The following is a 23,438-nucleotide window of genomic DNA, read 5'->3' as shown; positions in this document are numbered from 1 at the left end:
AGAAGCTTCACTCTGCGCTTGCGCTTAAGGGGCGTGGCGGTCGCACCTGCGCGAGTTGGGGGAAGGAGGAGGGGCGAGGTGACGCAGGCGTAATAATAGAGAAGGTGCCAGAAAGATCCAAAACAAGTGGCTGCGGCCGTCGCCCGGGAGTCATCAGACGCCAGAGTCCGGTGAGGATCCAGAGAGGCCTGAGGGCGGCTGGTGGTGGGTAGACGGAACCTCTTGGATGTTGTGGGGGAGAGCGGTACCGCCCTAACAGGGCAAGGGGGTCGGGATCGGACAGCTCCACCTGTGCGGGGCGATGGGCTGCTTTGGTCGGTTCCACTTGTGGGGAGCAGAGGGTTACTTTCGGACGCTACCATTGGGTTGGAGCCGCGGCGCTGATCGGACAGTACCACTGGACGAAGCCAAGGGGCACGTCCGCACAGTGCTGCCCAGAGTCAGAGGGCAGTTGGCAGGGTTCTCTGGGATGGGGCCCCACGCTTGTTCGGACCCAGTCCACTTGGTCGGGTCCGGAGGTTGGTTCGGGACATACCACCTGGGGAGGAGCGTTCGGGCTGGGCAGGCCCGACTGGTGGGAGGACGACCGGGGTCTGGCGTCTCGACCTGTTACTAGGGGACGTCGGGCGATACCATTCCTTTCTGGGGGAAGGGGAGCGGCAAAGAAGACTGGGGTGCGAAGGTGGCCCTGCAGGGCAGGACGGGGCGGGAGAGACGCGCCGGCGGGGACGGGGTCCGGGTCCTTGCGTCGCTGACCATTGTCCCCTCCCCCGCTGTGTGGGTTCTAGGCCCTGGTTCAGAGCTTGTGCTGCCCCCTCCCCCGGGTATGGCGCTGTCCGGGTTGACCCCGGCTCCGAGCTGGGAGGAGGACGAATGCCTGGACTACTACGGGATGCTGTCGCTTCACCGTATGTTCGAGGTGGTGGGCGGACAGCTGACCGAGTGCGAGCTGGAGCTGCTGGCCTTCCTGCTCGATGAGGCCCCCGGCGCGGCCGGCGGTCTGGCCCGCGCCCGAAGCGGCCTGGAGCTGCTGTTGGAGCTGGAGCGCCGCGGGCAGTGCGACGAGAGCAACCTTCGGCTGTTGGGGCAACTCCTGCGCGTGCTGGCTCGCCACGACCTGCTGCCACACCTGGCGCGCAAGAGGCGCCGTCCAGGTATGGTTGAATGGCAGGGTGACAGACTTCCGGTGGTGTGCCCTGGCTGCGCCTCCAGGGTGCTCGCTCCTCCCCTTTGCTCAGACTATCAATGAGGAACACAGGCAGGGAGGAGGCATGGGTTTGGGAGAGGTGAGCTTGTGGAATTTGGCCACAGCAATGACGTTTGTGGCCACTGTTTATGGAGGGCTTATTTCTTGCTAAGCACAGTGGTAAGCCCTTTCTGTCGCCTTATATCCTCCCAGTAATCCCATGAGGAAGTCCTGTTCGTGTCCCTATCTTACAGGAGAAAGAACAGGGTTAAGAGAAGTTAAGCAGCTTGCCCACATGTAAGAACTGAATCCTGTGTGCTTGAGCACAGGAAGTACAAGGTGTTGGGACTGACAAAGTGTTTGTTCCATGAAGCTTATGTTTGGTGGTGGGACGCAGCCATTAAGGCAGATAGCTTATTTTTAGACATGGTTATAGAAAAGCAAAGTTAAGAGAATGCAGAGAATAGGGAGTGTTTCACAGTGAAGGGAGTCCCCTCCTGCCCCCCCAGATTGGGTAACCACTTAAAACCTCTCTGAGAAAGGGATGTTTATTTATTATTATTTTTAAAAGATCACAAGTAGGCAAAGAGGCAGGCAGAGAGAGAGAGGGAAGCAGGCTCCCTGCTGAGCAGGGAGCCCTATGCAGGGCTCCATCCCAGGACCCTGGGACCATGACCTGGGCCGAAGGCAGACACCAAACAACTGAGCCACCCAGGAGCCCCCCAAAAAGAATTTACTTACTTGACAGAGAGTGAGAGAAGGAGAGAAAGCACAAGCAGGGGGAGCAGCAGAGGGAGAGTGGGGAGCAGGCTCTCTGCTCAGCAGGGACTCAGTCCCAGGACCCTGAGATCATGACCTGAGCCGAAGGCAGAGGCTTAACCCACTGAGCCACCCAGGCGCCCTGGAGAAAGCAATGTTTAGGTGGCGGCTCTACCCCTGCTGTGTGGAGGAGAAAATGCCAGGCAGAGGGAAAGGGAAGCTTTCAAGCCCTGAGTCAGTACTGAGTTTGGTACCGTCAGAGACCAGTGTGGTAGGAGCAGGGGGTACTGACAGAGCAAGAGCAGAGAGGGAGGGAGGAAGCCACTTCACATAGGGGCTTGCAGGTGACACAGGTAGAAAGTGTGGGAGTCAGGATTCATACCTGACTGGCTCGGCTCTGAGATGATGCCCTGCATCCTGTGAGGGAAGTACTCCTGGAGGAGCAGTTCTGAGAAGGTGAGGAACCCAAGGGTTTAAGGGTCAGGAGTCCTGTTGTGCATAGGCCTGGAGCTATTGAGCCCTCAGCTGGGTCATTAGAGGTGAGGTGGTGAGTCACGGAGGGGGATCACGAACTTCCTTGGCCAGAGGAAGCCCATGGGCATTGGGTAACCAGGAGAAGGGCACCACTAGAGAAGAACTGACCGTGTTTTTGGAAAAAAGATACGTGGAGGTTAGGCTGTGGAAGAGAGGATTTGGAGAGCCTGCTACTCCTTGGGGCCTCAAGGAGTGTTGGGGGCAGTTCGAGGTGGCGGGGGTGGGGGGCGACATTGCAGGGATCCTGACCATGACTCAGTTTACAGAATCCAGCCTTGGCCATTGGAGCTGCTGTAGACACGAGTTGGACAGCCCCAGGAGTTCCTGAGCCCCTTCTGTAGGCATATAGTGACCACTGGGCAGGAAGCGTTTGGGAGGGAGCTGCTGGCTGGGTTCCAAGCTCTGGGGAGCTCAGCACCTAGTGGGGCAGGAGTCCATCTCCAGGTGGGAATTGGAGGCTGGGCTGGGGAGGGGCTAGAGGCCCTGAATACTTTGTTTTTCATTTTGTGAAGTGTCTCCGGAACGCTACAACTATGGTACCTCCAGCTCTTCTTCCAAAAGGACCGAAGGCAGCCGCCGACGCCATCGCCAATCAAGCGGTACTTCAGACGCCCAGCAGGGTCAGTGGGAGACAGGTGAGCCTCTCACCTGGTGGGGTGGGCATGATGGCAGCGTGCCTTTTTCCTCCTGAACCCTGATGAACCTCTCCATCCCAGCCCGCCAAGGAAGGGACTCAAGGGGTCATTCTGTGTCCACATTGCATTGTGTGTGGTGTTTATCCTACAAAAGCATGTGTCCGGAAGCAATGTATGGAATTGTTTGTGGTAGTTTTATAGGGCATCTGAATGACATCACATGGTGGGCAGTCTTCACGTGGCTGGCTTTGCTGGACACATGTTCGAGATTTATTCATGTCAGGGATCTTTAATTCGTTTGTTTTAATTGCCCTGCCAATTCATTTAGGGCGTCTCCTCTTTCCTAGTTCTTAAATTATTCAAACATAATTTGAAACATACAGAGAAGCTGAAAAATGAGTGCAGTGAGCTTGTTCCTATTTTTCATCTCCATTCAGTAATTTTAACATTTTGCCACTTTTGCCTTATGTGTGTGTTTGTGTGTAAGGTGGATTTGTGGTTGAATGCTTTAGAATGAGTTGCAGCCATCAGGATACTTTATCCCTAAATCAGCAGGCATTTTCTGACAATGAGGAGATTCTCCTAGGTCATTTCCAGACCATTATTATGTCTAAGAAAATAAATATTGATCCTCCGATATTCTAATGTTTCATTTTCATGTCTCCCACCGATGGTCTCTACTCTCGGGACCCACTCATAGTTGAGTTTCTGTGTGTGTGTCTGTGTGTGTGTGTGTTTGTTTTAAGATTTTATTTATTGATTAGAGAAAGAGCACAAGCAGGGGAAGCAGCAGGCAAAGGGAGAGGGAGAAGCAGGCTCCCCGCTGAGCAGGGATTCCCGATGCCAGGCTCCATCCCAGGACCCTGGGGTCATAACCTGAGCCAAAGGCAGACGCCTACCCCAGTGAGTTACCCAGGCGCCCCTGCATTAATTTATTTTGTCTTCTTAATCTCTTACTTGAGAAACCAGACTCCTTCCCTGCCCCAGATTTGTTTCTTTTCTTGCTATGACTTTGACTTACTGACTCTCTCTGCTTGTTCTGTAGAATGTCACAATTGTTTTAAAGTGTCCTATCATTTCCTCGTGGGGTGCTGGAGCTGGTATAGCTCCTGTGAAGTGGGGAGCCCCATCACCCTCACCCCAGGAGACAAGCACGGCAGCAGCCACTGGGCGTTGTTTCTGGTTCATGACTTGAAACTCGAAAACCCTGTAAATGTGTGGTCAGAGTAGTAGAGAGTGGTTTTCAGGACGGAGAATCGAGTGAAGTAAAGTAAGGTGCAGTAAAAAGTGGGTCAGGAGGCTCGATGAGATTCAGGTTACATGTTTTGGCAGGACTGTTCCTTAGTTGATGCTGTGGGCTTTACGTTGGAGCCCATCAGGAGGCTGACATTCTGGTTTTCTTGCTGTGAGTTGGCAGGTTTGAGCACTTGGTTAAGGTGGGGTCTGCCATGTTTGTCCTTTGTAAAGGGACATTTCCCCCTTTGACTTACAGTCTGTGGGGGGACACCTTGGCACGTCCTGATACCAGAAGCATCCCTGGTGGATTTAGTAGGCATCGATGATCTCTGCTCAAACTAGTGCTGACACTGGTGTTAATAAAATGGTGGTTTTCTTACTCTTTTCCAGTGGTCTGTTAGCTGGCACTCTTTTGAGACTTTTCCTTTTTTCTCTCTTTTTTCTTGGGAGGAGGGGGAGCAGTGCTGTGGATTCCTGTATAATTGTTTATTTACTGTGTTAAAATCCATTAGTCATTTTTCCTGAGGTTCAAATTGATTAGCTCCTACTGTCTTTTTGATGGGGCTCCATCATTCTTTGGGCTTCCTGCTCTGGGGGACTGCAAGATTTTTGGACTCACCTGTCTTTTTTCTTCCCTAGCCCTGGAATCAGCTGTTACCAGAAGAAGCCTCATTTCTTTTAGAGGGACTGTCATTTAGAGACCTAGACCTGGGTGCTGAGTGTGTGTATTGTTTCTGGCCTCTTTTAGTGAACAGAGCTAGAAATTACTTTAAGAAAATTCATATTAGTATTTTGGGGCACCTGGGTGGCTCGGTCGGTTTAGTGTCCAACTCTTGATTTCGGCTCAGGTCATGATCTCAGTGTGTCCCATCTTTCTCATTTCATGACCTCAGATCAAGCCCCAGGTCCATCTCTGTGCTGGACGGGGTGCCTACTTGGGATGCTGTCTCTCCCTCTCCCCTTCTTGGCTCTTGCCTGCATACACACTCTATCCCCACCCCCAAACAAAAAAAATTTGTCTTATCGTTTTTGAAATTAACGTTATAAATATTTGTTTCTTGTACACTAAAAATTCTGGTTATTAATAGCTTTGAGATAGAAAATCTATTTGGTTCATTTTATGACAATCATAGCTTTGAAAGTACGTCAGTGCCGCTGCTGACTGCCTCTCCTGAATGAAGCAGACCAGTTAGTTACTTGTGGTTCTTCCTGCCCTAGGAGTGTGTCCCACCAAGAGTTTACAGTCAGAACATTCTTCCAAGTTACTTGAAATAATTCTTCAGTTGGTGTTACCAGTTACATATGCAGCTAGGTTTGTTTCTGTTAATTTTATGGTTGGTGTTTTTGTCTCTCTAATTTTTTGAGTATGTAAACCACTTTAATGAGTCAGAAGTCAGGGGCGCCTGGGTGGCTCAGTGGGTTAAAGCCTCTGCCTTCGGCTCAGGTCATGATCTCAGGGTCTGGGATCGAGCCCCGCATCGGGCTCTCTACTCAGCGGGGAGCATGCTTCTCCCTCTCTCTCTGCCTGCCTCTCTGCCTACTTATGATCTTTTTCTGTCTATCAAATAAATAAAAATCTTTTAAAAAAAGAAAAAAGACTCAGAAGTCAAAACTAATAGAATCGGGAGAAGGATGTTCTCAGGAGGATTGTTTCTACTGGCCCCCAACCCCTAGTGAGTAGGTAACTAATTTCATTCATTTTCTGTTTGCCTATACAGTGTTTTGTCTTGGAAAAATAGCAAGTTTGTATGCTTATTTTCTTTTTCTTTTAAGGCAAGATGTAGTAAGTTGTAGACACTTGTTCTGTACCTCGCTTTTACTTTACTGAGGAGTCAGCACCCTGGTAATTAACCTAGTGTACTGCTCACCATATGTTTACATTGTGTTTGCATTGAGACAGGAACAATGCCGCAGTGGTTTGTCTGTTGTCATGCCTGTTTGCTGACGAGGTTGTGCAGGGCTTTCTTCAGGGTCAGACCTGGAAGTGGGGCTGCTGGATGGTGGGGTGTGCTCTTCTGGGTGAAGCTAGGTTCTACTTACTGCTCGTCTTATGGACCCGGCCACTGAGGCCCAGGAAGCAGAGGGGCTCACCCAGGGTCTCACAGCACGGAGACCAGCCTTGAGCCCTTGTGCAGGCCCTTGCCACCGTGCTCTACCTGTTATCCTGATCCTCAGTGTGCCCCATCTTTCTCTCCTCAGGCTCCCCACCAACCAAGCGGCAGCGGCGGAGTCGGGGCAGGCCCAGTGGTGGTGCCAGGCGGCGGCGGAGAGGGACTGCCGCCGCCCCCCAGCAGCCACAGGAGACATCCAGACCTGCCTCAGAAGGCAAAGTGACCTGTGGTAGGTGTCTGTGGGCCGTGGTGAATGCATGGCCGGTGCTTGTGGCCGGCTGCTGATCCCAGGGCTGGCAGAGGCAGGCGCCTGTGCAGAGTGTGGCCCACCAGTGGGGAGGTGGTGGCTTCTGTTTGTCCTTTTCCTCTTGCATGTCTCCATCCTGCCTATTGTGGAAGGCTCACATGTGTGACCTCCTCCAGGAAGCTTTTCCTCACGACCTCTTGCTCTCAATTTTATTTGTTTTTTTCAGTAACCATTTTTATAGGTTTACTTAGTCTGCAGTAGAACAATGCGCGTGTGAGAAATGAGGATCCTGGAGCCGGCTGCTAGGGTCACTTAGCCTTGGCGTTTAGCTAGGTTGTCTGACCTTGGGCGGGTGACCGAACCCTTCTGTGTAAAATGAGGCTGATAGGGTGCTCCCCAACTGGGCTCGTTGAGAGAGAAGATGAATTAACCCGGTAAAATATTCCCCCAGTGCCTGGCCGGGGGCCCACGCCATGTGCTCCGTACCGGTTTGTGTGTCTTGCTGTCACTGTGCAGTGTGCTTGGGACAGGAATAGCAGTGAGGGCCCTTTGGTTGGGGAGGCGACCTTCTCATAGGGTGACAGATCAGTGAAACTGCAATTGGCTTTAGATAGTGCTGTGAGCAGAGGGTGGGGAGTGGGTGGAGGATCCTGGCAGGAGCCAAGCCACTGGGCCTGGCAGACCTTGGAGTGTGGGTTTTATTCCATACAGCAAGTGTTACAGTGGATTTTCAGCAGGGAGTGAGGTGATCTGATGCCTGTTTTCTTTTTTTGTTTTTGTTTTGTTTTGTTTTTAAAGATTTTATTTATTTATTTGACAGACAGAGATCACAAGTAGGCAGAGAAGCAGGCAGAGGAGAGAAAGAGGAGGAAGCAGGCTCCCGGCTGAGCAGAGAGCACCATGCAGAGCTTGATCCCAGTACCCTGGGATCATGACCTGAGCGGAAGGCAGAGGCTTTAACCCACTGAGCCACCCAGGTGCCCCTGATACCTATTTTCGATGGAACTCTGACTCCATCTGGAAAATCAGTGAATGATGACGTATAAAGTGCTTAGAAGCGGGCCAGGTACAGATAGGTATAGCATGTGCCGTGACAGGTACTTGTTGAAGTAAATTAAACAAAAAGGAAGCAGGGAATGGAGGGAAGAGGCTGGACAGCCCAAGCGGGAGAGGTGGAAGGTCTGGCCCAGAGACGTTCTGTTGGGGAGGGGAGGGTGCCAATAGGGCTGCCTGGGCCTGCGGGTGTGTTAGGCTAGGTGTCTTGTGGGCTCTGCTGTAGAGATTTGTGCTTGGGCCTTGCCTTTGAGAACTGTGGCCCTGAGGGGCATGGTTGGGCGTGGGCTCATCAGCCCACACGTCTCTGGTTCCCTCTCTTCCGAGTGTCCCATCCACTCCTCCGATGAGGCTGCGGAGACCTGTGCTGGGTGCTGCCAGGAGGAACAGACACTGGTGTCCTCTGACAACCCTCAGCTGGACAGTGTCCTCTGACAACCCTCTGCTGGATTCGGTGGCTGCCCCGGGGTGACTCTCTCCTGAGGCAGGCGGTCCTGAGCAGAAATACTGACCTGGCTGGGCAGCAGGGGGCCTGCTGAGCCAAGGTGGGGAGGGGACTTGTTGCCCCAGAGGCTCCAGGTCTCTTCAGGTGGGCTGGGCCATGGCGGGCCTTGGCGGGGATGTTGTTAACCCAGGGTGTGGCTGGGTCTTGCGGTGAGGACTGTGAGCAGGTCTGGCTGCTGACTCACTGGGCAGGGTGGGGCTGGAGGGAGGCCCTCCCTTGTAGGCTGCTGATGGTTCCCTCTGGAAGCTAGGATGCTTCACCTTTAATGAGGCTCAAGACCAGGGGTGGAAAGAGGCTCCTTCAGACTAGAGTGACCCGACTTCCTTGCCCCGATGTGTGTGTGACAGCTGTGGGGCTTAACCCCTAGTCAACTGCCCTCCTGAGAGGGCCGGAACTGGACCAAACTCCTGGTTTCTTAAGGGGAAGGGTGTCTGGAGTAGCCGGGGTTTGGACACAGGGGCTCTGAGTTTGCACATCCCTTTTCAGGGCCATCCACTGGGCACTGTGCTGGGCGCGCTGTTCGCTCGGCCCTGAGTTTTCAAGACAGCCCTGAGGTAGGGGTGACAGCCCCCATCTGCAGAGTGGCAGGCTCCGATCATACTCCACGCGTATGCTCATACTCCACGCGTATTCTCAGAGCACTCACTATGTGCTGGGCACAGCAGGGGGGTGGCGCTTGTCCTCCCATTGGTTTTGATAGGAGGAGAAAGCCAAAAGAAACCAGATGGCGCCTGAGAAGAGAGGGCAGGGCAGGGGGGTAGGGAGTGATGGAAAATGCCATTTCAGGTGTATTTTCAAGATAGGGTGGTCTCAGAAGACCCCTTGGAAGAGACAGAGCGAGTGTGTGGATGCCTGGGGAAGAATGTTCTGGATCTGAGGATTGCAGGTGCCAAGGTCCAAGTAGGACTGAGCCTGTGGTGGTGAAGGGCTGGTAAGGAAGCTGGCCAGGCTGGAGCCCGGGGAACAAGGGGGCTGCTGGGAGGTAAGTACAGGTTAGGTGGGGGAGCCCGTCCTGCAGGGCCGGGGGCCGGGGCTTTCACTGCCTTATGTGACAGAAAGCAGCCAGAGGATTTGAATGACAGGAGGAGCTTTGCTCTTTTCCCTGTTTTCTGTGGAGAAGGTACAGAGGCAGGCACACCAGCATGATGACCGCATCCCCCCTTCACTGCCCTCAGCCCTTGTCGGCTCGTGGGCAGTCCTCTTGGACCATCCACAGTGTTTTGCAGTCGTTTTCAGGAGTTTTGTTATTTGCTCTGTGGATTTTCTACTGTGTACTTCTAAAAGATCAGAATTCTCGAAAAATTACTGCCCCGAAAATGTCAAGTTTCTGTCAGATGTCCAGTCAGTCCTCTGATGTCCAGTTGTCTCAGAAGTGCTGGTTCTGTTTTTTTTAATTTAATTTATTTGAGAGAGAGTGCGAGCGTGTGCGTGCGGGGTTTAGGGGGCAGAGGAACACGCAGACCCTCCACTGAGCAGGGAGCCCGATGTGGGGCTCAGTCCAGGACCCTGGGATCATGATGTGAGCGCAAGTCTGGCACTCAACCGACTGAGCCGCTCAGGCGCCCTCATGCTGGCTTTCGGAAGTCTCTTCTGATTGCGGAGATCCCCCTACCATGTCCGTTCTCTCTCCCCCATCCCCTGAGCTCTGTGTTTGTTGGAGGTAGTTGTCCTGTTTCCTGAAGACTGGATTTTGCCAACTGCATCCTGCAGTGGAGTAGATCGATAGGGTCCCCTGTTGTCTGTGTTTCCTGGAAATCGGTGGTTGGCCTGGAGAGACTTAATCAGACTCTGGTGTGATGTTTTGTTCTCAAGCTCACTTCCCAGGTGGTGCTGTGGCCTTCCATCGGGAAGTGGGGAGTGAGTGGCTGCTTATCTTTCTCTGACATTAGTGGCAGCGTCTCCTCGTTGCTTTGATCTGCTCGTTCCCGAAACCCTTACATTTGATATGACACGGTGTCCCCGGGGGAAGACTAAAGCAAGGTTGGGCACCAGTATTGTCCAGAGGAGGGGGGGGTGCGGGCCCTGGAGTGGCAGTGGAGGGGTAGGGGTCTTTCCATTCGAGCACTCTGGCTGCCCTTCTCCCCCTTGTGTCTGTCCCTGTCCTTTCCTGAGCAGCCCCTGGGCATCCCTGCCCATTTCCCTCCGCATCTTATTCTGCGCTCGAGGAGAGAGGGATGAGGTTTGGGGTTGGGGGACAAGAGGATGCTGGGGCCCACCTGAGTGCAGGAGCAAGAGCAGCTTTCCTCAGTAGGAAGGTAGCACCACCCCCTCTGCCCTGGGGACAGGGAGCCTTGCTGCACAGCTGCCCAAGGGGAGAGGGACCATTGCTAAATGTTTGGCGTTCTTGGCCAGAGGAAGCAATTCAGCCGGCTCCAAGCCCAGGTCACACAGGGGCCAGAAGCTCTTTGCGCCTTGCTCCTCACAGACACCCTGGACCAACCTGTCCACTTCTGTCCGTGTCTGCTGCATCTGTCCTGGCCCTTTGGCCTTCCCTGGCCCCTACCCTGGCTCTGTTCCTGCCGCCTCGCTGCCTCTGCAGTGCGGCCCAAGTCGTCTCGGTGTAAGTTCATGTCCTTCCCTAGGCCCTCGGAGGGCTCGTTGTGTACCAGGCACTGGCCTCTGCTCTGTACTCGCAGCCAGCTGTGTAATCCCCAAAGCGACCCCACGAGAGCCAGTGCAGGGGTGAGGCTTTACCAAGGAGGCCCCTGAGCTGCTGAGGTGTGTGTTTGCCTCGCGAGGCCCTGGACTCCCTGCCCCTCCGGGTTGGGTCCTGTCCCTCCAGTCATCCCCTGGTGCCCTTCTCCTCTGCATGGTCCATCCACCCTGGCCCCAGCCTCTGAACGCGTAGTTCATTTTTTGCTTCTGGACTTCGATGGGGGCCGTTCTCTCTCCTGGGAATGCTGCTCTTCCTTCTCCTCGTTTTTCTCTCTTGACCTACTTGTTCTTTACATTTTACTTCCAGTGTCATTTCCTAGAGAGGTTCCATCTGATTGTTGAAATCTAAATTACACCTCGCTCTCTCTCATTTTCTCTTGTGGCCCTCGGGATGTCTTTTAATGATAGCTTACCGTGTATCATTGTGCGAGAGGCCGCAACAGGACAGGGTAGTTCAGAGCTTGGGCTGTGGGGCCAGGCTCTGCCAGGCTGGAATTCCAGCTCTGCCATTTCCTGCCTCTCTGCCCTGGGGCAGGTGACTCATCCTCTGTGCCTCAGTTTCCCCATTTGCAAAAAGGAGGTAATAGCACTGCTTTTGAAGGTTACAGGGAGAATCAAAGGGTCAGTAAGTGACCTGTGTGCCAGTCTGCAGTAAATCCTCTGTGCGTGTCACCTGTTGCCCTTTGGTCATTTGGGCGAGGACTAAAGGGGTGATGGCGCTTGGTGCCCCTGATCCTTGGCCAGGGGTGGTAAAACAGGTCTTCTCCTTTGCCTTTGTGGAGTCTCCTTGGCCCCTTTCTCTGAGTGCCACACTGTTGTGTTCCAGACCTGATGTTGGCCTCTGGTCTGGGGAGGGATTTCATTTGTCAGTGGGGATAAGGAAAATGCTGTGAGGATTCAGAGCCAGAGATCGGGAACGCCCTTGGGGAGGGCCTGGCCCATGGGAGGCATTCCCTAACTGGGGTTCTGTATCTTGCCAGCCCACTGGTGGTGGGGCATGTGTGTCACCCCACATTCCTGGGGCTTTGTAAATTGATTCATGGGATAAAAGAACAGATGGGACACACAGTAGTCCATCCTGGTTTTGCTTTCTTTCCACCCCCCGTCTTGGGGGCAGGATCTGAACAGTTTCTGCCACAGGTTGAGTACGGAGCTGTGCTGAGGAGAAGGGTGATGTGGGAGGGCTTCACTGGCTTGGGATGTGTGGTCCTGTGACCTGGGCCTTGGTGGGTGAGTGGGTCTGTTCTGCGCAGAGGAGGTGGACCAGTGATCGTGCGAGTGAGTAAGGCTTGTGATGGGGGCCCTGGCCTTGTGACTAGGTAGGGCAGGGGAGAACGCAGCTGGAACTGAAGGAGAAGGTAAGGGGGAGGTTCACTTGGGCCCAAGCGAGAGAGGACCAGGCCTGGGCAGGGGCCGTGGGGTAGAGAGGTGGGTGTCGAAATCACAGTTCCTGTTTTTGGGGGCCTCTTGTGTCGTAGGACCCGGGGCAACTGCTTCATGAGTTGCTTTTTTGAATCCTCGTGACTGCACCATGCAGCAGGGACCTCTTGTTTGTCTGTTTATGTTTTTCAGATGGGGAAACTGAGGCTCAGAGAGGTGAGGTCACATGCCCAAGGCCCCAAAGCTAGAGAGTGGCAGAGCCGGGACTCGCCTCAAGGTCTGTCGGACTCCGCCACCTGGCTTTGTGCCTCTGCCACTAAGCTGCCCCGTGTGGCCTTGGACAGGTGCTGCTTCTCCCAGTCCCCTGCTCCCCGGCCCACACCAACTGAGGGTGTGGTCAGGCACTCGGGGGAGTCTAGGCTATAGGCCTGGCAGTCTCATGTGGTTCTTAAGATGGAGGGAGTTGGGCCTGAGGGCCGTGGGAAGTCCTAGGCGCCAAGGCCAGGTGCGGTTCCCTGGGCTTTGAGCGGAGAGGATGAGGTTCCCTCACAGAAGGAGGAAGGGTAGGGGTGGGAGGAGGAAGTGGGTGGTGCTGAGAAGTCATCTGGGGGAGCAGAGACCTGCCTTCCACCTTGTGCCCTGCAGCTGACACCATGTGTGGAAGGCGCAGGGAGTTGGGCACATGGTAGTTCCCCTTCCAGAGCTTCAGTTTCCTCATCCATCAGATGGGTGGCATGTGGCCCGTACCCCGTGGGGCTGGTCCGGCGGAAGGCTGAGGGTGAAGCGTTTGGCACATCAGAGCTGTCGGCGGCGCCGTGCTTGGAGCACCCCTTGGGCACCGTTGGCAGTGCTAGTCACTTCTTTTCCATCCACTGTTTTCTTTCTAGTCCTTTCAACGGTCTTTTTGAGTTGGAATTCCCGGGTTCGTCAAGAGCCTGGGCTCAGAGAGGTGCTGACTTGTGCCAGGTTACACAGCGGCATCTAAAGGCTCTGGGTTGTACTCATCTTCACGGACCCGAAGCTGCCCTCTGGGGCATGAGCAGCCCAGTGACCTCTGTGGAGCACTGCCACACCCTGGCTGCGTGACCTTGGGCAAATCCCTTCTCTTCTCTTTGCCTCGGTTTGCTCACCTGTAAATTGGGGTGATTATAGAGCCTGTCTCATGGGGGTGTGAGTTCCTGTGTGGGTGGTGCCTGTTGTCATTTCCAGCTCATACCTGACTCTCTCACAGCTGGGGTTGTGTGGAGAGGAGGTTCTGTTAGTAGCCTGAGTTACAAGTGGGGTTTTATTATTTTTTAAAAAATATTTTTATTTATTCATTTGACAGGCAGAGATCACAAGTAGGCAGAGAGGCAGGCAGAGAGAGAGGGGGAAGCAGGCTCCCCGCTGAGCAGAGAGCCCAATGCGGGGCCCGATCCCAGGATCCCGAGATCATGACCTGAGCCAAAGGCAGAGGCTTAACCCACAAGGGGGGCTTTAGTAATCCCACAGGGAGGTGATCTGCTAGAGGTCACATTTATAGGGACAGTCTAGGAAATCTTGGGTGCTGTGCCCTGCGCAGAGCTGCCCCCTCATTTGGGCAGATGGGGTCAGGGTCGTAAAGAACAGAAACTAAGCTCTGACTGGCCTGAGCAAAAAGGGAATGGATCGTAGCAGAGAATCATGCTCTTTCCTCCTGGTGGCCAAGTGCCCCCGGCAGCTCCGGGCTTTGGGCCCACCATCTTACCAGCCTCTGAGGAAAGAGGGTACCTGCTACCAGCAAAGCCATCCCCGTCCCAGCCTTGAGACCCCTGTGTGGCGCTCTCCTGTTGGGTATGGTGGCCCCACAGGAGTCTCACTGAGTGCAGGATAGGGCGAGGCCCGTTACTGCAAGGCAGGTCTTTCAGCCTGCGCATTGGTTCTTTCACAAGTATCTATTGAGTGTCTGCTGGGTGCCACAGGGCTACACCCGTGAATAAAATAGACAGTCTCTTCCTTCCGGGGGGCTCACAGGGGGCCCAGCCAGGGGTGACAGGTGAAAAACCTGACAGCATAAGGGAAACCTCCGAGGTTAGGTGGTAAGTGCCTTGGGAAGAAAGGGAGCAGGATCTGGGGGACTGGGAGGGTCGGGGGCTGGGGTCCCTGGTGGTGGTGAAGTTTTAAATGGGGAGCTTAGGGGAGATGTCATTGGGAAGGTGGCATTTGAAGGAATTGAGGAAGCAAGTGATACTGGGCCGGCCAGAGCATCCCCAGCGGGAGGAGAGGCAGGGCTGGGTAGAGCCTGCCTAGTGGGTGGGGGTGCAGCAGGGTGCTGCGGCTGGAGTGGAGAGAGGACGGCGCCCGGTCAGGAGGTAACAGAGGCCAGGCAGCAAGAGAGAAGCCATGGGAGGGCGTCTCCATACTTGGGTGTGGTTACCAGAAGGGGGAAGGATGTGGGCAGGGGCCGTGCAACCCGTAGGGCAGTGGGAGGAGCCTGTGGGAGGAGGCTGGGGCAGGAGGAAGGGGTTGTGGGCTCCTGGTCCCACTGTGGTGTGCGTGCGCGTGCATGTGCATTTGCGTGTGTGTGTGTGTGTGTGTGTGTGTGTGTGTGTCTGTCTGTCTGTCTGTTGTGTTGGCCCCTCCCTGACCAGTCCCTCCTTCTCCACAGACATCCGGCTCAGGGTACGAGCAGAGTACTGTGAGCACGGGCCCGCCTTGGAGCAGGGTGTGGCCTCCCGGCGGCCGCAGGCACTGGCCCGGCAGCTGGACGTGTTTGGGCAGGCCACAGCCGTGCTGCGCTCCCGGGACCTGGGCTCCGTGGTGTGTGACATCAAGTTCTCTGAGCTCTCCTATCTGGACGCCTTCTGGGGCGATTACCTGAGTGGCGCCCTGCTGCAGGCCCTTCGGGGCGTGTTCCTGACTGAGGCCCTTCGCGAGGCCGTAGGCCGGGAGGCTGTCCGCCTGCTGGTCAGTGTGGACGAGGCCGACTATGAGGCTGGCCGGCGCCGCCTGCTGCTGATGGAGGAGGAGGGAGGACGGCGCCCGACTGAGGCCTCCTGATTCTGGACATGGCAGGACTGAACCCACCTCCTAGCCTCTGGGCCACTCTCTTCCTTGGAGGACATCCATCTCTGCCCCTAGAGGACTGTCAACTTCAGCAGCCCCGAGGACTGGGACAGATGGCCTGGCCCCTTGACAGACTCTCCCACAGGATGTGGGCTCTGAAGCCTAAACCACTTCCACCTGAGTTTCCTTCCCAGCCTCCTCCCAACCCTACCCTCTCGTGTGTTCCCTCAGCTTCAGGAGGCCAGGGACTCAGGCATGCAGATCAGAACGGGCAGGAGGCATAGCTACACATTCACCAAAGGCCCCACCGTGTCCTTCACTTCAGTGAACTGTGTGTGCACATGCACACTGCTCCCTCTGGAATCTTCCCTGGGCTCCTGCCCTGGCCTGCTCCACACATGTCTTTGGCCTAAGGGCTTCTCTCTCAGGATATCTGATTTTACTGTCCCCAAGCCTGGACCTCAGCCGCGCTGGGCACTGGGGCTAGGGTGCACACGGGGCCTGCTCCTCTTGCCCAGACATCTCTCTAGCCAGCTGGGGCTCTGCCTGACTTCCAGACACAGACCTGGATCTCCACATTCTCCTGCTCCCCACAGTTGGATGCAGACTTGAACAAGGACCTGCACCCGGAGTGTCACACGTGCATTGCAGTAGCATCAGACCAAGCGTGTCGTTGCCCATGGGGCCAGGATCAGAAACCAACTTCCTTCTCCAAAAGGGAAGGCAAAGGCTTGGGGCTGGTGGGAAAGGCCTTTTACAAATGGCGCCAATAAAACTGCCCTAGATTGGGGCTTAGGGTGGGCATCAAGGCTCTCTAGGACTCTTTCTTTATGGGCTGGAGGAAGGAGCTAATGAGGACCTGGGCCCAGTTCCAGCCCTGGGGTTCCTGGCCCAGTTATCTGGCTAGAGGAAGGGCAGGATGCTGGAGCGTCATCAGCTGCTGCTACCCCAGGCCTGCTCTCCTCTCGGCCTCAGTTTCCTCATCTGTCAAAGGAATTAACTGCTTTGGGAGTCATAACCTGTTCCAACCCCATTGGCACATGCTTTGCTCTTGTTAGGTTCTTGGAAATACTAGTGTTTTTACTTTATTCACTGAGGTGCCAGCTATCTAGCCCAGCACTATAGCCCCAAGCTTTGGAAACCAAACGGGTCACAAGCCACAGTTCGCTGGCTGGAATCCCTCCCCAGATGGCTCCTCATGCCTTCTGGACAGTCACCTCTTAAATCTGGACCTGCATTCTTCCTCCTGGGGCCCAGCACTGCTTTCTGCTGCCTTGTGGCTACTGGAGGTTGTGGCCTCTTTCCCCGCCCCTTGTTTAAGGGCTTAGGAACTCAGGTTTCTTACACAATAACCAAGGTTTTCCTTCCTGTGGGGGAAGGGAATCAGGCTGGGGAATGGGGGTGGTTGGGAGGAGGTAGGCAGGGACTGCTGGCCTTTCCTGGGGGAAGAGGTACTTCTGCCCACACTTGGGAACCTGGACCGCTGGCCTGTGTTGGTGGGGAGGAACATTGTGGCAAGTCTAAGGGTTGAGACCTGTCCTGGAATGAAGACCTGGTCTAGCACCATACCCTTTCTGGGCAGGAACTAGGGTCTGCTGGGCACCTCAAGATTTATTTAATGCTTAGCTTGTGCGAAGTAGGGATTCTGCCCCCATATTTGACAGGAAATGGGTTTCAGAGAGGGGAGGTGGCTTGCCTGGGGGATAGAGAAGCCCTGAGCTCAAGAGCCTCTCTCCCCGAGTGGATGCAGGTTGGGGAGGCGGGTGGGGGGGTTTCCACGCCCCTTCTTCCCTCCAGTTGTGGGAACTGCCTTTGGTCTGGGCGGGAGTAGGTTTCCTTCTCAAGGTTTGGGGGATTTTTGTACTTGGGGGCGGGAACTGCTGCTGGTTGTGGCTCTGCTGGCCAGCATTGCGGAGCCGGCCTCCTCACCCGGCTTTGAGGGGGGTCTTTCCGCTTCTGCACGAGGGTCCCTGCCCCCTTGTGGGGAGAGAGTCAGGCGCTGCCCACCCATCAGTTCCGGGGTGTGGGCCCCACCTATGGCCCACCCCTCCCCGTTCTCCGAAGCCCCGCCCACCCCACCCTCTCCAGCCCGGCGTTCTCCTACCTCGCTGGTCAGCGCGTGCTAGACGTGGAGACGCCTAGCTGCGAGGCCACAGGAGCCCGCGCAGGCGCAGTGCGGGGCAGGCGCCGGCGGTGGCGGGAACATGGAGATGTGGGTCGCCTCCAGAGCGCCGTTGAGCGCGTCTGTGGTGGAGCTGGCCTGGACTTGCCAGAGACCACGCGGTACCCCAGGGGGTGACCGACACACCACCGAGGCCAAGAAGTGGGTCACAGAAGGCCGTGAGGACAAGCTGGGGAGATCAAAGAGCTTCAGGAGTCAAGAAAGTCCGTGGGGCATGGCCTGGGCAGACCGCGGGCAGGCGAACTAGGGGCCTGTGAGAGCCCAGAGGAAGGCTTCACAGAGGAGAGGAGCCCGGAGCTGGCTCTTGAGGGATGAGTAGGAGTTCAACAGAATGACGGAGAGCGGCCTTACAGCAGAGAGGGCAGCCCGGGGAAGGTCTTAGGAAAGGTGCCCAAACCGGGTGCAGGGAGAGGGACAGATCAGCAGAGTCAGAGGTAAGTGGCGGCGCCTAGTCAGCCCTCGTCTGCACAGTGGCCATGTGCTCCCGCGGGCTGGCCACGACGACAGCCACAGCACGGTTGCGCTAGAAGGTGGTAGTGTGAGGTGGGCTCACGAGGCCCCACGTGTGGGGGTCCCGGCTGTGCGCCTGTCCCGGGGCCTCCGCTGGGGCTCCGGCATTGCTCTGGCTGGGGCGCCGCTGGCTCCGCAGGCCCTGTGCTGGTGGGCGAGCCACGCCGGGCCACCGCGGGCCACAGCCCAGGGTGGGTAGTGACTGAATAAGCCGCAGAGGCCGGGGGAGCCCAGGGGACACTGATTGGAGGGTCCCAGGAAGGCCTCGTGGATCGGACCCCCGTTCATTCTGTTCAAAATCAACACCACCACCCTACGTTTCAACTGTAACTAGAACATTCTGAAAAGTAGGGACAACGGATATATGGTGTTAGTACGTTGTAAAACACATGTGCCTCCCACATTAAGAAACACCTTACCACACCCCAGAAGCCCCTCACCCCCCTGCCTGTCATGTGCTCCCTCCTGAACATCCCTACCCCCTCGCCATTTCTCCTAGCTGGGAACACTACCTTGCCTTTTACGTAATAATTCCTCTTTTTATTTTTTTTGCCCCGCAATGATGTAGATAATCTTCTCTCATCTTGCACTTGATATAAATGGAACCATACAATAAGTCTCCCGTTGTGTCTGTTTTCTTTTGCTCAGTGTTGTTTGTACGTTTCTTCCACATGTCCCTCAGTAGCTGACTCACTGTTATAAACATCCCACAAGTACTTCATGCATGGCACTGTTGATGGACATTGAGGTTGTTTCCAGTGTGGGACCGTTACGAATAGTGTTGCTGCGAACATTGTAGTGCATGGTTTTTGGTGAACAAATGCTTACATTTCTGTTGGGATATACCCGCAAGTGGAACTGCTGGACCTGGGTATGTTCAGGTCTGGTAGATACTGCCTGTGTTAGTTTCCTATGGCTGGTGTAATAAATTAGCACAAATTTGATGCTTAATACAACAGAAATGTATTCTCTGTAGTTCTGGAAGTGAGAAGTCTAAAATTTTCACTGGGCCAGAATCAAGATGTCAGCAGACCCATACTCCTTCCAGAGGCTCTAGGGAAGAATTTGCTTTTTGCCTCTTCCAACTTTTGGTGGCTGCTAACATCCCTTGGCTTGTGGCCACATCCCTCCAGTCTCTGCTTCTGTGATCACATTGCCTCTTCTTCTCTCTATGTCACATCTCCCTCAACCTCCCTGTTATGAGGACACATGGGATGGCACTTAGGGACCAACCGAATAATCAGGACAATCTCATCTCAAAATCCATACTTTAACCACATCTGCTGTCCTTTTGCCATCCGTGGTTACCTTCCTTCACAGATTCCAGGAATTAAGCCATAGACACCTTTTGGGGGACATTTTGCAGCCTACCACATTGCCAAACAACTTTTCTAAAGTGTTTGTACCAGGTTACTCTCCTTCCCACCCTGATGAGAGTTCTCTTTTCATCTTCTCTTTACATACTGTCATCAGCTTGGGATTGTCGGACACTTTAATTTTACCAGTCCAATGAACATGCGGTGTCCTTGTGGTTTATTTTTCTTCTCCCTGATTAATTTCTGCTCATTCTTGAATGCAGAGTAGGAAGTCTTTGGGTGGATAAAATGGACAAGGATATTCCAGATAGGTGGAATAGAATGTATTCCATGAGATCTCAGGGAACATTTGTCTTTTTTTTTTTTTTTAAGAGAAAGTGAGTGAGGAGTCGGGGCAAAGGGAAAGGAGAGCATGCCCAGTGTGGAGCCTGATGTAGGGCTTGATCCCGCCACCCTGAGATGAGGACTTGAGCTGAAATCAAGAGTCGGCTCAACCGACTGAGCCACCCAGGTGCCCCTCAGGGAACATTTGTTTTGAATTGAATAAGAGATCTTTTTTAAGGCACTAGGTTATTAAAAGAGAAGGCCTGGGTAGCTTAGTTGAGCGACTCCCTTTGGCTCAGGTCATGATCGTGGAGTCCCAGGATCAAGTCCCGCATCAGCCTCCCTGCTCGGCAGGGAGTCTGCTTCTCCCTCTGACCCTCCCCCTTCTCATCATCTCTTTCTCTGTCTCTCATTCTCTCTCTCAAATAAATAAATAAAATATATATTTAAAAACATTTTATTTATTTATTTGAGAGAGAGAGAGCACAAGTAAGCAGAGCAGCAGGCAGAGGGAGAGAGAGAAGCAGGCTCTCTGGTAAGCAGGGAGCCTGATGCGGGGCTCGATCCCAGGACCCTGGAATCATGACCTGAGCTGAAGGCAGCTGCTTAACCAACTGAGCCACCCAGGCGCCCCTAAATGAAATATTTTTTAAAAAGAGAGAGAATGCAGAGAGAGAGAGGTGGGACAAAGTGAAACTTAAATAAGATGGTCCAATATGAGGCTCTGGCTGGGCAGGGAAGGGAGAGAAGCCAGGAGGGGTCTGGCCAACCAGCTCCGAACAGAGGGACCAGGGGAGTGGAGCTCTCCATGAGTTAATCTACAGGTGTGATGGCTGTGGGGTCCTAGGGGCCTGGAAGGCAGGTGCTGGGATCAGAGCATGAGACAGCACATTTCTAGCATGCAAAACAGTAATAGGTTGTGGTTAAAACTAGGGATTTTAAGTTTGGGCCTCAGAGTCCTGCACTAGCATGCTGGCCCTGCCACTTTACTAAATGTCACCCAGAACTGTGCTCCTTTCCTGACCCCCCAAGTCATTCAACAATCATTTGCCAAAGGATATTTCTGTTCTAGCTACTACAGGATGGGTCAGATCCAGTCCCTCCTTTGACAAGCTCTGGCTTAGTGGGGGACATGGTCACTGGGGGCATCTCAAAGGGACATGCAAGGAGCTGTGGAGGCTCAGAAGAGGCACACTGACTCTATTTTTGGCTTCATGGACCTCGGGCTTCCTAGAGGCTTATGTCTTCAGGTTCTCCCACCCTCTTTGTCACTTCCTTATTGACATCTGTTGACTCTGGTCACTTGCCCTCCTCATTCCTGAGGACTCTAGAACCTCCTCACAGACTGTATCTCTACCCCATGCCACGATCCTGCTGGAATACTTAACCTCCCTGGTTGGAGGGAGATTGTTGACTCAACCCTCCAATTATCTAGCCTCTTGGTCTCTTTCCACCTCATCTCTGCTGACCTTCATCCCGCTGTAACCATTCATTCCCGTGACCACACCTTGGATTTAGTCATTGCTTGGAAGTGCAGTGCACATAGCGAACATTTGCTGAGCATTCATACCACATGTCAGGCCTGGTGCCAAGTGGTTTACATGTGTTTACCCCTCACAAAACCTGCAAGGTTGGTATTAGTAGCCTCATTTTAAAGTGAGCATGCACACTAAGGAAGGTGAAGTCACTTCCCTGGCTGACGCATAGTAAAGTGGCAGAGCTAGGATGCTAACTCAGAATAGGGGCACCTGGCTTGCTCAGTTGGTTGAATACGTGACTCTTGATCTTGAGTTTGTAAGTTCAAGCCCCACATTGGGTGTGGAGATTACTTAAAAACAAATAAAATATTTAAAACAAAACAAAAAAAGCCCTGGTTTTAATTATAACCTATTACTGTTTTGTGTGCTTGAAATCCAGCATCTTGTGCTCTGATCCCAGCACCTGCTTTCCAGGCCCTCAGGCCCCCACTGCCATCACACCTGTAGATTAACTTACAGAGAGCTCCACTCCCCTGGTCCCTCTGTTTAGGGCTAGTTGGTCAGACTCCTCCTGGCTTCTCTCTCTTCCTTGCCCAGCCAGAGCCTCATATTAGACTATATGATGTTTCTCGCTAGCTCTCTAATAGTCAGGGTCCCAGCAGGAAACAGAGGGCATCACAACTGGGATTTTGAAGATAATTTAATGAAGGAATTATTTGCAGAGGTGTGGGCAGGGTTGAGGGAACCAACAAGGGAGGTGAAAGCAGCAGGAAGCTGTGACCACTCTTTGGTCTGCAGGGGTGGGGAAAGGAAATGGTACCACTGGAGCTCAGTGAGAGCCATGGGACATGCCTGAGAGGCGCTGAAGTTGTGAAAGATACAGCCATGGCCAGAACCACTGACACAGAGCTGGGATTAAGAGAAGAAATATCTAGGATGGTACTTTCTTCTCCCGCTCTAATATCCTGCTGGCGCCTTTGTGGAGGTCCCAGCTAGATGTCAGAGGGCAAAGGAGCCCAGGGGATGTTGTCCACCTGGGTAGAGAAGGGTGGAGAGTAGACCTGGAAGAGCAAAGGGAAAATGACCAGCACACTCTTGATTGCTTTACGTGGAGACCTTCTGCCTCATCTCTCAGCATATCCCTAGCCTCGGTCCAGGTGCTTGTGACCGGTTCAGAGAAGGATGGTGGCAAAGTAGTTCTACTTCTTGGCCAGCTTCTCTCTGCCGCCGCTCTCCCACAAGTTTCCCCCAACACTACTCTTTCATGTTCAACAAATACAGTTATGGTGAATCAGTTGTGATTTCCTTCAGCTTCCTATTCAAACCTGTGAGTATCCACACCCGGATTTACTTCACCTCTCCAGGCTGTGTTCCAGGCCAGCCTCTCCTCCCATGCGTCCCCCAGCCCATCATGACTCCCAGAGCATCACTCTATCATTCTTCCCTTTTTGACAGTCCTTTCTTCTCTCTCTTCCCTCTTAGCCTAGAAATATGTCCAAGTTTCTACTGCCTTAAAAACTAACAAAGAGCCTCTACCTCCTTCTACCTCTAGTGCTTGTCCTTTTTCTCCTCCTCATTCCATCCAAAATTCTTGAAAGAATATGTATGAGTTAGGGTTCTTTGGCTGTAAGCAACAGAGACTGAATTGCAAGCATAAGCAAGAGAAAATTGATTAGAAGGAAATGACGGTGGCACACAAGATGGAGGGAGAGACTGAAGAGCCCCACTTCTAAAAAGAATTGAACCAGGGCAGTGGCAGGGATGGAGAGAGCAGGAAGGAATAACCGTTTCCTCAGGGCCCTGGCTGGCCGCATGAATCAGCTCTAAGCAGGTTCTAGCGGCAGGTCACGTAAGCTCACGATTCAAATTCCAGGGAGAGCCTCTAATTGGTGCGGCTGAGTCACATGGCCTCCCCTTGGCCTGTGGACAGCTGGGCATCCTGACGGACAGTCTTACGGAGTCGTATCTGGTAGGCCAAGGTGGTTACTCAGAGAAAAATCAGAGAGCTGTCACAGACGAGGGTGAAATGGCTGCTGGACAGGCAGAAACAATGGATGTCTGCAAGGCAGAGCACTCCTGCTCACCAACCCCAGCTCTCCTCTCTCAACTGAGCCTCAACTCACTGAAACCACTTGCACTGAGCTTGTGGGTGACTTTCTCTTGCCAAATCCAAGGACATTTTCCAGTCTTTACCTGCAGTTTTTGACTCCATTGACCAGTACCCTCTCTTGAAAATCTTTCCTCCCTTGGCTTCTGGGTAACAGATCAATCTGCAAAACTTAGCATTTCAGGGGCACCTGGGT

The 23,438-nt window shown here is 53.9% G+C and overlaps 1 protein-coding gene across 2 annotated transcripts; it reads left to right on the top strand.

The window, feature by feature from the left end:
• The first annotated feature begins 19 nt into the window (after positions 1-19).
• Positions 20-18,633, top strand: DEDD2 (death effector domain containing 2). Of its 2 annotated transcripts, none has more exons than XM_059151914.1 (5): positions 20-170; positions 789-1,154; positions 2,992-3,114; positions 6,550-6,690; positions 14,928-18,633. In XM_059151914.1, the coding sequence occupies exons 2-5, from the start codon at positions 827-829 to the stop codon at positions 15,317-15,319; spliced, it is 984 nt and encodes a 327-aa protein (XP_059007897.1). In that variant the 5' UTR covers positions 20-170; positions 789-826; the 3' UTR covers positions 15,320-18,633. The 2 variants fall into 2 exon arrangements, with proteins under 2 accessions (XP_059007897.1, XP_059007898.1); XM_059151915.1 differs by having other exon boundaries at positions 43-204.
• The last annotated feature ends 4,805 nt before the right edge of the window (positions 18,634-23,438 follow it).

The sequence above is a fragment of the Mustela lutreola genome, chromosome 16 (genome assembly GCF_030435805.1).
Source record: "Mustela lutreola isolate mMusLut2 chromosome 16, mMusLut2.pri, whole genome shotgun sequence".
In the NCBI taxonomy this organism is placed as follows: domain Eukaryota; kingdom Metazoa; phylum Chordata; class Mammalia; order Carnivora; family Mustelidae; genus Mustela; species Mustela lutreola.
The sequence above is the reverse complement of the archived record's forward strand: the minus strand, read 5'-3'. Positions and strand labels throughout refer to the sequence as shown.

Coding starts and splice junctions, on each gene's coding strand:
- DEDD2 (XM_059151914.1), top strand. CDS start 827: ATGGCGCTGTCCGGGTTGACCCCGGCTCCGAGCTGGGAGGAGGACGAA. Junction 1,155..2,991: donor GCGCAAGAGGCGCCGTCCAG/GTATGGTTGAAT, acceptor CATTTTGTGAAG/TGTCTCCGGAACGCTACAAC. Junction 6,691..14,927: donor AGAAGGCAAAGTGACCTGTG/GTAGGTGTCTGT, acceptor CCTTCTCCACAG/ACATCCGGCTCAGGGTACGA.